Source organism: Dermacentor silvarum, chromosome 1, assembly GCF_013339745.2.
Source record: "Dermacentor silvarum isolate Dsil-2018 chromosome 1, BIME_Dsil_1.4, whole genome shotgun sequence".
NCBI lineage: Eukaryota > Metazoa > Arthropoda > Arachnida > Ixodida > Ixodidae > Dermacentor > Dermacentor silvarum.
Genome location: NC_051154.1, coordinates 195,078,435 through 195,090,079, shown reverse-complemented (window position 1 = coordinate 195,090,079; position 11,645 = coordinate 195,078,435). Strand labels below are relative to the sequence as shown.

The window sequence follows — 11,645 nt, the reverse complement described above, 5'->3', positions numbered from 1 at the left end:
CCCCGTTCGGCAGAGAAAGGGCCGAGCGCGACCGACATCGGCCCGAAAACCCGTTTGAGCGCGGGGGGATATCTTCGTAACCGTAATGGCCGCTGGCTTAGCAACACCGCACGCGGGGGCCCGCGAAGGGGCTACACCGGGCGACGCTTTCTGCGAAGGCAGCCGCGGCGTTGTTGACGACCTCGGCGGAAGTCGCACGCTCTGGACGTGACGTAACCGACCGCGTACGCCCCTCTCCCAGCAGCTGGTTGGTCTCTCCCCGGCACGCCGAGCGCGCGCGCGGCGCTGGAAGAGAAGGTCGCCGGCACGACTGTTCACGTGCACGCGGCGTGATCCGAGCGAGAGGCAGCCGCGCGCGTTCCCGCTTTTTATCGTCCGTCGAGGTGCCTGCGCGCCGCAAAAGGAAAAACAGCCTCCGCATGGAAGCAAGCGCTCCCGCCGACTCCTCGAGTAGCTCAAACAGTACGCGAAAAGAAAGCGCTCGGACGCAGCAGCCATGGCACCGCCGGTACCTAAAAACGGCGCTGACGCCGCCGACGAGGCGTCCTCGTCTAGTCGACCCCGTATCGTGCTTCCCTGGAGTTTGCGGCAACAGTGCCTGGACGAGGTGGGCCGGAGCGTGTGGCGCTGGAGCAAGAGCCTGGACGAGGAGTCCGAGCCCCGCAGCCCGGTTACGCCCGTAACCGACAACCCGTTCGCCGAATGCCCGCTGCACGTCAGGCAAGACCTGCTCGAGTGCATCCTGGACGACGAGGCACGCAGCCCGGCCGTGCGACGTGTAGCCGAGTTGCTGTTGGTCTGTGGTGTGGAGTCATTCGACCTCAGCTGCCTCGATGACTGCAGCGCTGCCGACCTGCAGTTCATCCTCGGCCTGCTCCAGCAAAACGGCTCTTCCCTCTGCCAGCTGACCGTTTCGGGCCTCTGGATGTACTCGCCGGAGAGCGAGGAAATTGTCAAACGACTCCTCACGTCGGCCCGCAACCTTCGTGTGCTGCGCATTCAGGAGATATACAGAGACAATTTAGAAGTTTTAGTGAGGTCATGTCCGTTGCTGCAGCGTCTGGAGGTAATGCATCATTCGATAAACGCCGAGGACATTGCTTCCGTGGCCCAAATCGTTCAACGCGAAGGGCTGTCGGTCCAACGCAGCCTCATGGAAGTGCGTTTGCCGTCGTCCGTGAACGGCGAAGGCGTGATCAGTCTAATCGAAACGTTTCCTAACCTGCAAATAATCCGCTGCGTCTACCTCGAGGCAGTGCTGGACAGTCTAGATGCTAGGGCCAGCACGGGCAGTCGGGAATGGTGGGTACGGAGAGTCAGCCGTGTCCATGCGCTGCAAAGTGGCCAGTCCATGGGATCAGGAAGCGTCGAAAGGTTGGTCGCATGGTTTCCGGGTTTGGAAGAAGTCGTACTGCACGTACAGGAGGACATGAATGTGAGGGAATTGGCCAAGTTGAAGCGTCTCCGTTCGCTGGAACTCAGGAACAGTCAAACGATACCATGTTCCTACACCGACGACGTGCTACCACTGCTGGCTTTGTGTGGGAAGCGACTGCTACGCCTTGGGCTCGAACACTTCGACGTTGTTGACCTTGCCAGGACTGACATAATGTGCCCCGATCTAGAATCTTTGTCACTGCGTTGGTTCATCCTTCTGGGATGCACAAGCCCTGCGGTGAGCTCAAGGGTGGCCGCGACGAGGCCGTTCCAGAACCTGAGGGAGCTGAGGCTACGGCCTCGCGTTGGTCGCGCCGTACCGCGAGCGGCCTGCGAGCTTCTACTATCGCACTGCCAAAACATCCGCCACTTGGAGCTCTTCAGCTGCACCGGGCTGACGGACTCGTTGGCCGCAGTCCTGTGCAAGCGCAACGGGTTCGCTAGTCTCAAGACTGTGCGGCTACGGCACGGCCACGGACTGACTGCCAATGGACTCCAGTGCTTTCTTTCCAGAGCGTCCAAGCTCAAGTTCTGGAATGCAGGCAAGATCACGCGGAGATCATCTCTTAGCGACGATGACGAAGACGTGGACGCGGGAGGTGACATCGCCGATGATCAGTGACGTATTTCTGTGATAAAATGCCGCTTTTAAATTACAGAACATTGGAGTAAACGCCACGTGATAAGGCCTACCGACGCCGTAAATTCAATGCAATTTTGTGCCTTGTAACTTTATTTGTGTTGCTGTCTGATTATCCATTTCGTGTTTTATGTGTTTGTGATCAAATATTGATTGTGTCCTGTGTAACTGTACACTATCGTCAATTTTTTTTTTTTTTTAGTTTGCGGCGTATCTCACCAATGAACCTTTGTTGCTAGTCTCTGCCAATCTTAACGATTATCAGAGAACTTTGGTTCAGGTTTGTTGCTAAGCAGCAAAAAACCTGAAGCATGAAAGCGACGTGCAGTGTTGTACATTGTTTTCCTTCGTTCAGTGGTGTGCCGTTCGCTTCACGGCTTCACGTATTTGTGCTTTTTCTTGTCTTTTTTCGAATGGTGCACAGCGTGCCAGCGTGATGAAGGCCACATGTTTCTCGTGCCAAATTGTTTAACGCTCTATGTACAAACTTTGTCTGTTTTCATTCCAAAGGCTTTCGTGTACAGACTGACGCATCAAGCGGGGAACCTAATACATCTACTACCGTGAGTGTTGTTCCGTGCCTGAGAAAATAAATGAGCTTGAACCTTATTTCAAAGTTTCCATTCTTGGGAATTGCGACTAGAATCTCTCGAAAAGTGGTCGGATACCAGTTCGGCAGCATCAAGTACTCTTCTTCGAAAGAATAAGCATTAAGTGGGGAACGAATTTGTAATAAGGCCATATGGTGCGATGATTGTGCGCATTCTGTTTTCTTCGGTTACTCAAGCACTTCAATCGCGTATTCGGAGTGATTGAGTATTACATGGAAGAATGAAGCTGTTAAACGCTGAAAAATGCCGGGGAAAAAATGAAAAAAAAAAAAAAAAACGCCTCATCGCCTGCACAATTTCTCTTGATTCTGTACGGGCTGTGGATGTTCTGTGTGTCCACAGACACACCGAGCACACACGCACACCTGAGTATGCCGATGCCATGTACAACTTTCGTTTTTTTTTTTTTTTTTTTCTGGTTGTCAAATTACGCATCTGCGCCCACACTGCGCCTATTGTGAGTGATTAGTGCCTGGCTGGTCTATTTAACCGTTATCTCAGTTTCTACGCAACACAATCGGCCCACGTGTCGCCAGAACTACAGAAATCTCGTAATCCCGGGGCACCCTCACCGGCTTATCGCATATCTGAGTTATCGACAAGTGCCTGGTCCTTGACTCAAGAGGGCACCGACAGACGGCTTCGCGTGCGGAATCCAAGCGGCACAGTTTTTTTTGCCTCCTTTAGTCACGGCTTGACAAGCAGATGGCCGCCTACAGCGAGGCTTTGAATGCGCAGATCGCTAGCTGAAAACAAAATCTGGGAATCGGAGCGCGCTTGCCAAAGCGTAAACATGTCAGAACGAGTTTCAGTCCCACGGGTCACTCACGTGATTTATGCGCAATGGGTCGCCTGAGCTATGGCCTCCAGCAACCAATGCCATTTGGTACGGCAGCTATCACTTTTCCGACTTAAGCGCAGCTTCGTTAAAACCGTCGGCATTCGTCGAGAACAACTATAGAGTCGTTTTCGGACTCATGTCAACGCCCGCGGCGATCAGCGACGACTGGCCCTATTTTGGTGTACTAGGTTGAATGGCTCCGAGAGCTTCGCTTTCAAGGTACATGCTCTCGTAAAGTGAACTCCGAACTGATAGAAATATTTTTATGCACTATAAACTCTAGCGATGACTCCTTGTGTGGAGGCGGCGCATCGAAGGAACTCGCATGTGAACCGCTGCGAACGCGCCGCGACCGCCGCTGGCGTTTCGCAACGTCGTTCGGTGCCCATGTATGCGCGTGGCCTACTTCCCAGCCGACCGCGCAGGCCACCATGCGGGACGGCAAGCATTGTTCGACGCAGCGGAACGACGCCCATCCTTGTTTCTCTCTCTTGCTTGGTTTCGTGCCGACACTGTTTCGTCACATTTTTCGGCGCTGAAACACATTTCGTCTCACACATTCCTCTAACGTTGATATTGGAGCGCATTTTCACGCTAACGAAGAGCAGACTCGCGTTTGAATTAAGAACGTATCACGCTGCGGGGTACGCTGTCAGTTACGGAGGGCCCATTATCGTAGAGCTCTTCTGTCGCAATTCGGCTTCGTCGCTGGAGGAACCGACTTGCAACTTCGTGATTAGAAAGAGGATGCATCAGATGCTCAGCCGAGCCAACATCGAAATATTCAGACAGAACAAGTCACTATCCGAGGAGCCACATAATTGAGATACTATCTACGTCCAATAAGCAGTTTAACTTTCTCTTAACACACTTCCGGACGGGATAACGAGTTGGCCCCAATCCCAACTCCGCATAATTGACCAATTTTGGTTATTCACGTGATCTCGAAGCAGGCCTTTATGTAATAGCAGGAAAACAGTTCAGTTAGCAAGAGACCATAATTGTGTTCCTGGGTACTGGTTACGTTCATTGTTCTTTCTTTGGGCTGATCGCTCGAATGTGAGCCGTCCCATTCGTTCCTCGGAGCTGACTGCTCATATTGGGGCTGCTTCCGCTCGACTCTTCGGCAGATGAGAACCTTGATATATTCCCGAAAGCGCATCACCGCAAGGCAGCAGCGACCACACAGGATCCACGTGTCGTCTTTAGGAGGCGCACGACACAGACCCAGGGAACGGTGTGGGTGCACAAATGTATTATGAGAGCTTCGCATCGAACGCCTCTGCTCAGATGCCGACAGTAAGAATTATAAAAGGTTGAAGAAACTTATCGGGCCCCCGATAAGCTTATTAGAAAACTTCATTAACAAACTTTTGAACAATTACAGAGCAACGGAAGCGCAGCTGTGAACACGGCTGTATGTTCTCAGCACATTTCATCTGGCCACGAAAACAAAGCAACGGTTAAAAAAAAATCGAGAATAAAAACTGCAGGATGCTTCGGTACAATGTGCAATGCATCTGAAACGCATGCGTTTATTTAAGCTTACCACGAACGTAACGAACAGGTGGAATTTATACACGTACATGACGTACAATATATGCATACGAGTTTCAAACCCAAGTACGTGCGGAGCAGCTGCTGCGAGATTCGCCTGGAGCTGATGTTTCATGCGCTGTTATCCGCAAGCGACAGCACCAACTCGGTTTTCGTTTGGGCCATCATGACATTTCGAGCAGGCGCTGGTATTTGAAGCTCTCGGGCGTGCTATAAGCCCGCTAGAGCGCCCAAGACCGAAAAGGATACCAGAGCCGCTATGGTAACAAGAGGAATTCAGTATTGCATATGCAGTAGTTGTCCCTCTTTCTTAATATCTTTTTTTTTTGGTAGTGTAGCCTGCCCTGAATGAATTTTCTCGCTAACAAGCTATCTGAACATATTCTTCGCCTCATAAATTTTTGAATGTGAGAACGAACGCGAAAAGATTGCTTTTACGTCGCAGGTGTTCGACGCAACGAGGGGTGCGCAGCGTGCTTGCAAATGCCTAGATGATTGCTTCGGCACCTACTCATCTTGTTTCTGGTCGTAATGCTGACCCAGGGCACTTCTAATCTCCATACTCACAGTGACTTTACTTTCGCCAATGGTATTATTGGGCTCCTGTTTCGTTTCTCTATCCCTAGACGTTGGTGGAAATTGACGTGCGATACCAATGCGAAAATCTATTCCTGCACCCACGGCAGCTCTACTCTCTCACTGTCAAATAGCTTTAATCCGTTCATTACGTTTTCTTACAAAAAAAAAACAAAGGAGCGTTCTCCTTGAACACCTTGAACACAGTTCAGCGCATGCAGAAAAATAGAAATGAGAGACGCTTCACAGAAATTCTCCATCCGCATTTCCGGACGTCGTATACAGGCCTTGACAGTTTTCTGCGCGCATTATTCACGAACTGACAGAAATAAAGAGATTCTTATCAAGTCAACAAGACGACAAGGTCATGTACTTTCACTAGACAGCGACCGCAACTTGTACCCTGGCAAAGGCTGGCCACTGGACCACTAAAACCAAAACAATTAATTATTGCACACTCCCGCATTTTGCATCGCACTGGCAGGTCGTTTTCACTATGCTGCTACTAAAAAAAACTGCAGCTGATCTTATTAGCGATTTATACACTAATTCAGTTCTGGTCGCGTTAGGTATACGGTCTGGGTTGGTGCAGCGCATACTCGGACAATCTCCAATTTCCATTTCAAGTCACGCACTGGCTAACAAGACGATATGTGCTCGAAACAAGACGGCGAAAATGAAAGCGAGTGGAGACGGAGGCAGTGCTGGCAGGGCAGAAAGTGCGCACTACACACTGCAACGTTACCAGGATAACTTATGCACTGCCACCTCAAGCGCGGGAACACTCCGGATTCGCGGCTACGTCCAATAAAACAATCGCGCGAAGTCTTTCTTTCTTCGTTTCTTCTTCTTTTCTTTTCAGTGTTTTATACGCAGCCGGCCCCGGCTCCGTATACTTCAGATGTGATGTCTTTTTTCTCCATCTTTCTTATTGCCGCCACGAAACTGGTTGCCGCTGCTCGGGCGTGTGTCAACATTTGAGGCTCCTCCTGGAGAAATGAGCCTCAACAGCGTTGTCAGAGGGGGCCGAGTGCTTTATTGATCCTGTTCGGTAACGAGACCTTAGTTATCGCCAGTTCCAATGCGCGGGAGGGAAGCCTCCGGGTCAGCCAATTCAACCCCCCCCCCCCCCCTCCTTCTTCCGGCCACGCAGTACCCTCGCCCCCTTTCCGATCAGGATATTGGAGGGGTGCTTTGCGTTCAGTGAGCGAACGCTTAGGGTGAGGTCTATTGGAGCTCTTCTCTTTATTTTGCACTTCTGCCCTGGCGCTTCCCGAATGCTCGCGTAAACATCGCGGCAACGAGGTTAATGGTCGTCGGAGCAACGCACCATGGCCGAGGAACATGAGCGGGCTTTGCGGAGATTTGCTGCTGGACCCTCTTGGCCTTTTGGCTGCTGGAACGCGCTCGTGAAAGTTGTGCAATACTCGGTGGAGTGTGAACAAGGGCCGCGGCTAGGACCCTTGTATACATGAGTAATTTAGTTGCTTAGTGGCGACCGCTACAGGAGGGGTGGCTACGCTGAAGCAGCGAAAGACAGGCGCACATCTTGCTTGGATGGCTGCGTGCGAGATTAGTTACCAAATAGTGGAACACAGACTTACAAAACGAGCATGTAGCTTCGTCGCACAGCTGTCCTGCCATATAGATAAATATTCTCGCCTATTTTCACATCAGAGACTTCACTCAGTGGCAACGTCGTCTCTTGGTGCCGCTGGCCTCGCATTCTAGGAAGCAGTATATAGCTGCAGCGAGCCTTCTTTGCGCTCTGTAGCGAGGCGGGATCGACCTTATATCTACACGATACGTTAACACAAGATAACTTTCTCTGTTTCAACGTGGGTAATTACGGCAGACAGGGCTGAATGCACGCACATGTGAAACGAACATAGTTCGCTGCCCTAGAGTATTCGTGACGTTACTGCACATTCCTTTGGTTCTTTCGCGCGCAGATATTGCCATTGTCTGCAGCTGGTCTACAATGCAGTCTCATTAAATTTGACTACGCCAACGTCATCTTCTTTTTTTTCGTTCGTTCTCCATACGCGCGTAGGAGACGCTGCACACTTTCTGAATGCGGGCCCCGCCGGCTGCTGCGGCACGACACGCCGTCGGCAATGTGCCGCCTACCGTCCGCCGACCCCGATGACAATCCAGCGGCGCGCCTGAAAAGGATGTTGCACCCGCCGTGATTCGAGTCCTTGCGTCAGTGCCGCTTTCCCCGTGAGCGCCGCTCGGCGCGCTGGTCTGCAACGACCGCTGACTCGCATGTGATCAAACCTCGTACGACCGGCGCCGGTCAGCCGACAAAAAGAAGTCAGACCGCCTTCACGTGCGCCTGTTATGGCGTGGTTCGCTTGACACGTACTAGATGCACGGTTTCTCCAGGTAATCGCATATCTTTAGGTGACGAATGCCACTGGGCAACGCAATAATCTCGCACCACACACGCTAGCACCTCGTTTCAAATACGGACAATACGGGCCCCTGGGAGTGGGGAAATATTTCCGTTATTGGGGGCAAGCAGTAGGATGCGAGCAGAATGGCCGCTATGAACACGGAAGAGCCTCATTTATTCGTATGAAAGCAACGAAGCGACGGCTTTCACGAGGTTGCAGGTGTCTCCCAACGTTCGCAAACAAATTTCACGTGCTGATCACGTGTGCCAAGGCGTCCAGATACTGCGGCGCAGCAGACCTGTTTCAAGCTCGAAATGTGGCCGCGTTGGTGCCATAAAAAAGACCCCGTGACGCAGACCTCAATGAGACTATCGAAACGTTCTAGAAGGGGCATGTTTATGCACATTTTAGGTGCGTATACGGCTTGTTTGCCGCGCCATTTTTCGCTGCTCTTGCACATGCTAGGCGTACGGTCGGGCTAACGTGTTAAGTTATCATTAATGCCCGAATATATCTTTTCAGTCCCTTGAATGTCACATATAGACATCCACCATTAGAAATGCGTCGGGGAGTTCTATTCATTCAGTGCTTGTAACACCTTTATAGGATGTTACGATGCCATCAGGGAAGCGATGCGTCTTTCTGCCATTTCTTTTTTCGTGAATAGTCGCTCAATGAAGGTCTTCAAAACTTATACAATGGAGACATTTAGATAAGTGGTGAGGATGAATATGGTCAGCGTCGTGCATACGAAAACAATGGAGTAAGAAAGCGAGGTTATTTGCGATGAATAGTGCTTTATAGGCTGAACTTTTCGGTCGTGTCTGCGGGAGCATAAAATATATGCAAATAAGGCATAGATGATTTTTGCCACAGTAATGTAGTATTATACGAAGTCTAGCCTCTGAAGGAAATTCGTCTAGTTGGAGGTGGTGATAACGACGCAGCAGACGCCAGCCAGAGTCTGAGTGAAATTTCAAACAAACATCGACGGCCCAAAGCAAAAATAAAACAAAACAATGAGTGAGAATGACAATCATCTCTACTGGCATCCTCTTTGAAATAATCACCTCGCCTGCTTGAGCTAATGAGGTTTACATCTATTGTAGATTAGCATTTTGCCTATATATTTCTACAATATATATTCTCTCCCTTCGTTAAAACCTCCATCTCTATATTATAAACATACCTATGCCTCTAACGACCCCGGCTCCATCTCTTCCAAGCTTTTTTCCACCGATACTCTAAACATCGCTTGCTTATCTCGACCGCTGGCCAGCTAAATCTGCTTTGAATCCCAGAGATTCTGGAAGGTGGAGGAGCGGAAGCATGTACCCACCGTGGTGGCTTAGCGGCTATGGCATTGAGCTGCCAAATACGAGGTCGCGGGATGCCGGCCGCGGATGCCGCATTTCGATAGGGTCGAAATGCAGAAACGCCCGTGTACCTTGCATTGAGTGCTCGTTAACAAATCCAAGGTGGTCAAAATTAATCCGGTGTCCCCCACTACGGCGTGTTTCATAATGAGATCGTTTGTTTGGCAAAAAAAAAAAAACATACAAGAAGAAAAAAAAAGAGAAAAAAAAAGGCTTCGCAGCGGGGCACCGAGATGAACGAACTCGATCGTTCGAACGCGACACCGTTGGCGTAACTGTTCACGCGAACGAGTAGGCGTTGGTGTCCAGCATGGGGGCGAACATATTCGCTCATTATCCTGTCACGGTGATTCGGACTCCCTCGATTAGTCGCGCGTCCATCGGCGTGTTCTACGGGTAATAATTCGCCTGGCTAGATTGGTGTATAAAAGGCGCAATAAATTCCCTTGTGATTGTGGGCAGTACGGTGTTGTCGTTCCTTTGCCCCACTGAGAGCACGGCTCGAGACGCCACGTACTTTCTACCAAGGAAAACAATAGCTTGCACTTGGAGATGACATATATGTCACTAGAAACATACTGATAAGTAGTTGGACTATTTTGAAAGAACAATATCAATGCGATTTTGTGATGCATGCTTGGCGAATCAACAAAAAGAAAAAAGAAAACACGCACAAATAAAAGGGGTGGTACTGGAACCCTATAACTTCCTGAACACTAGTATTCATCATTCTTTTATTGTTATCCTCTTTTCGAATGACATTGCATTTCCGTTCTTGCTTACAAAGTTCACTTCTCTCACAAAGCACCTGTCTTTCTTTCTTTCTTTCTTTCTTTCTTTCTTTCTTTCTTTCTTTCTTTCTTTCTTTCTTTGAAGCGCCGAAGTACAGGCGACTGCAGGCTGCTAATTATTTTGCTTCACCAACGTTTCTGTAGCCCGCGTTTTTGCAGTTGGCAGTTGGCTCTCTTTTTTATCCGGTTCACGTGGTGTCCATGTGGACAGACACGAGACAGGCATGTGCACTACTGCGTAGTGGGAAAGGTCCCCTCCGCGCAGCTGCGCGACGAAATAAACGATGGATGATCGCCGTTCTCTGCATTGCTTCATATCATAATGTTCCCCACACCTACCGTTCAGATGTTACAGTCAGGTGGAACACTTGAGAAAAGACGCACTCGCGATTGCGATGTCTCTTCATATCATACATAAACGCAACAATTGATTATACAAGAGTTCAACTGAGCTGCCTTGAAGTAAGGAGGATAACGCATAAAGCGATGATCCGTTTACCATGTCCCAAGTTCAATTATACCTCTTAATACAGAAGTGTTCGCGTCAAGTGTTCGCCTCAAACACGACACACGTCCTCCTTTCTCGAAGGAACACTCATGGTGTGTACTATATATACAGCGCACTCGTTATCGGTGCGGTGTGATAAACTTTCTGATCGTGAGCAGTATATTTCATTCATTTCATTTCATTTATTATACCCTCAAGACCACAAGGTATTACAGTATATAAACCGACCGCGGTGGCTCAGCGGAGATGCTCTACTGCTAAGCCCAACGTTTGGAGATATTTCACCGCTCACGGGGGCCGCGTTGCGATGTGGATGGCATAGGCGCCTGCGTACTACACTTTCTGACTATGCAGCATTCCAACGGACTCGCCGCTGGCCGCGAACTGCAGTGGCATGTACTTACGTCTAGCAAGACCACATTCGACTCCTCCATTGGTCGCTGCTGTTGCTTGAATTCACCTTGGAAGCGCACAAACACACATATCTTAAGATCAACTGGCCGATAAGTGAGGAAATAGTCGAAGGAGCTAGCAAGAGTCGGCCGCATCTCTGGGTGCTTCGCTGCAAATGACTAAGCGATCATATATGGTGGCGCCACGTCAGTACACGGCATAGACGTTGGTGGCGGCTTCATAGCAGTGTAGTTTCGGTTATGTAATGTAGACGGGCACATTCGCAGGCTCAGCATGACTAATTATTGTACCTGAATGAATGACACATTTTTGAAACAAGATTAATTTATTGCGCGCGTTTTACATAGGTGTTCTAAAGTTCCAGACACCTTTATTCAATAAACATGCCCCGTCGACATGAATACGACATTATCTACTGGGCAGACACTTACCGTCTGTAGTTGTCAGCTATTTGCAGCGTTTGTACCTAGCGTCAAACGTAGCGAAATATGCGTT

General features: G+C 49.8%; 1 protein-coding gene across 1 annotated transcript; it reads left to right on the top strand.

Annotated features, from left to right (window-relative positions):
- Nucleotides 1–310: 310 nt before the first annotated feature.
- LOC119436604 (uncharacterized) lies at nucleotides 311–2,686 on the top strand. The gene has a single exon (XM_037703506.2). The coding sequence runs from the start codon at nucleotides 497–499 to the stop codon at nucleotides 2,057–2,059; it is 1,563 nt and encodes a 520-aa protein (XP_037559434.1). The 5' UTR covers nucleotides 311–496; the 3' UTR covers nucleotides 2,060–2,686.
- The last annotated feature ends 8,959 nt before the right edge of the window (nucleotides 2,687–11,645 follow it).

What these genes read in the sequence shown, in the direction of transcription:
- LOC119436604 (XM_037703506.2), top strand. Translation starts at nt 497, where the DNA reads ATGGCACCGCCGGTACCTAAAAACGGCGCTGACGCCGCCGACGAGGCG.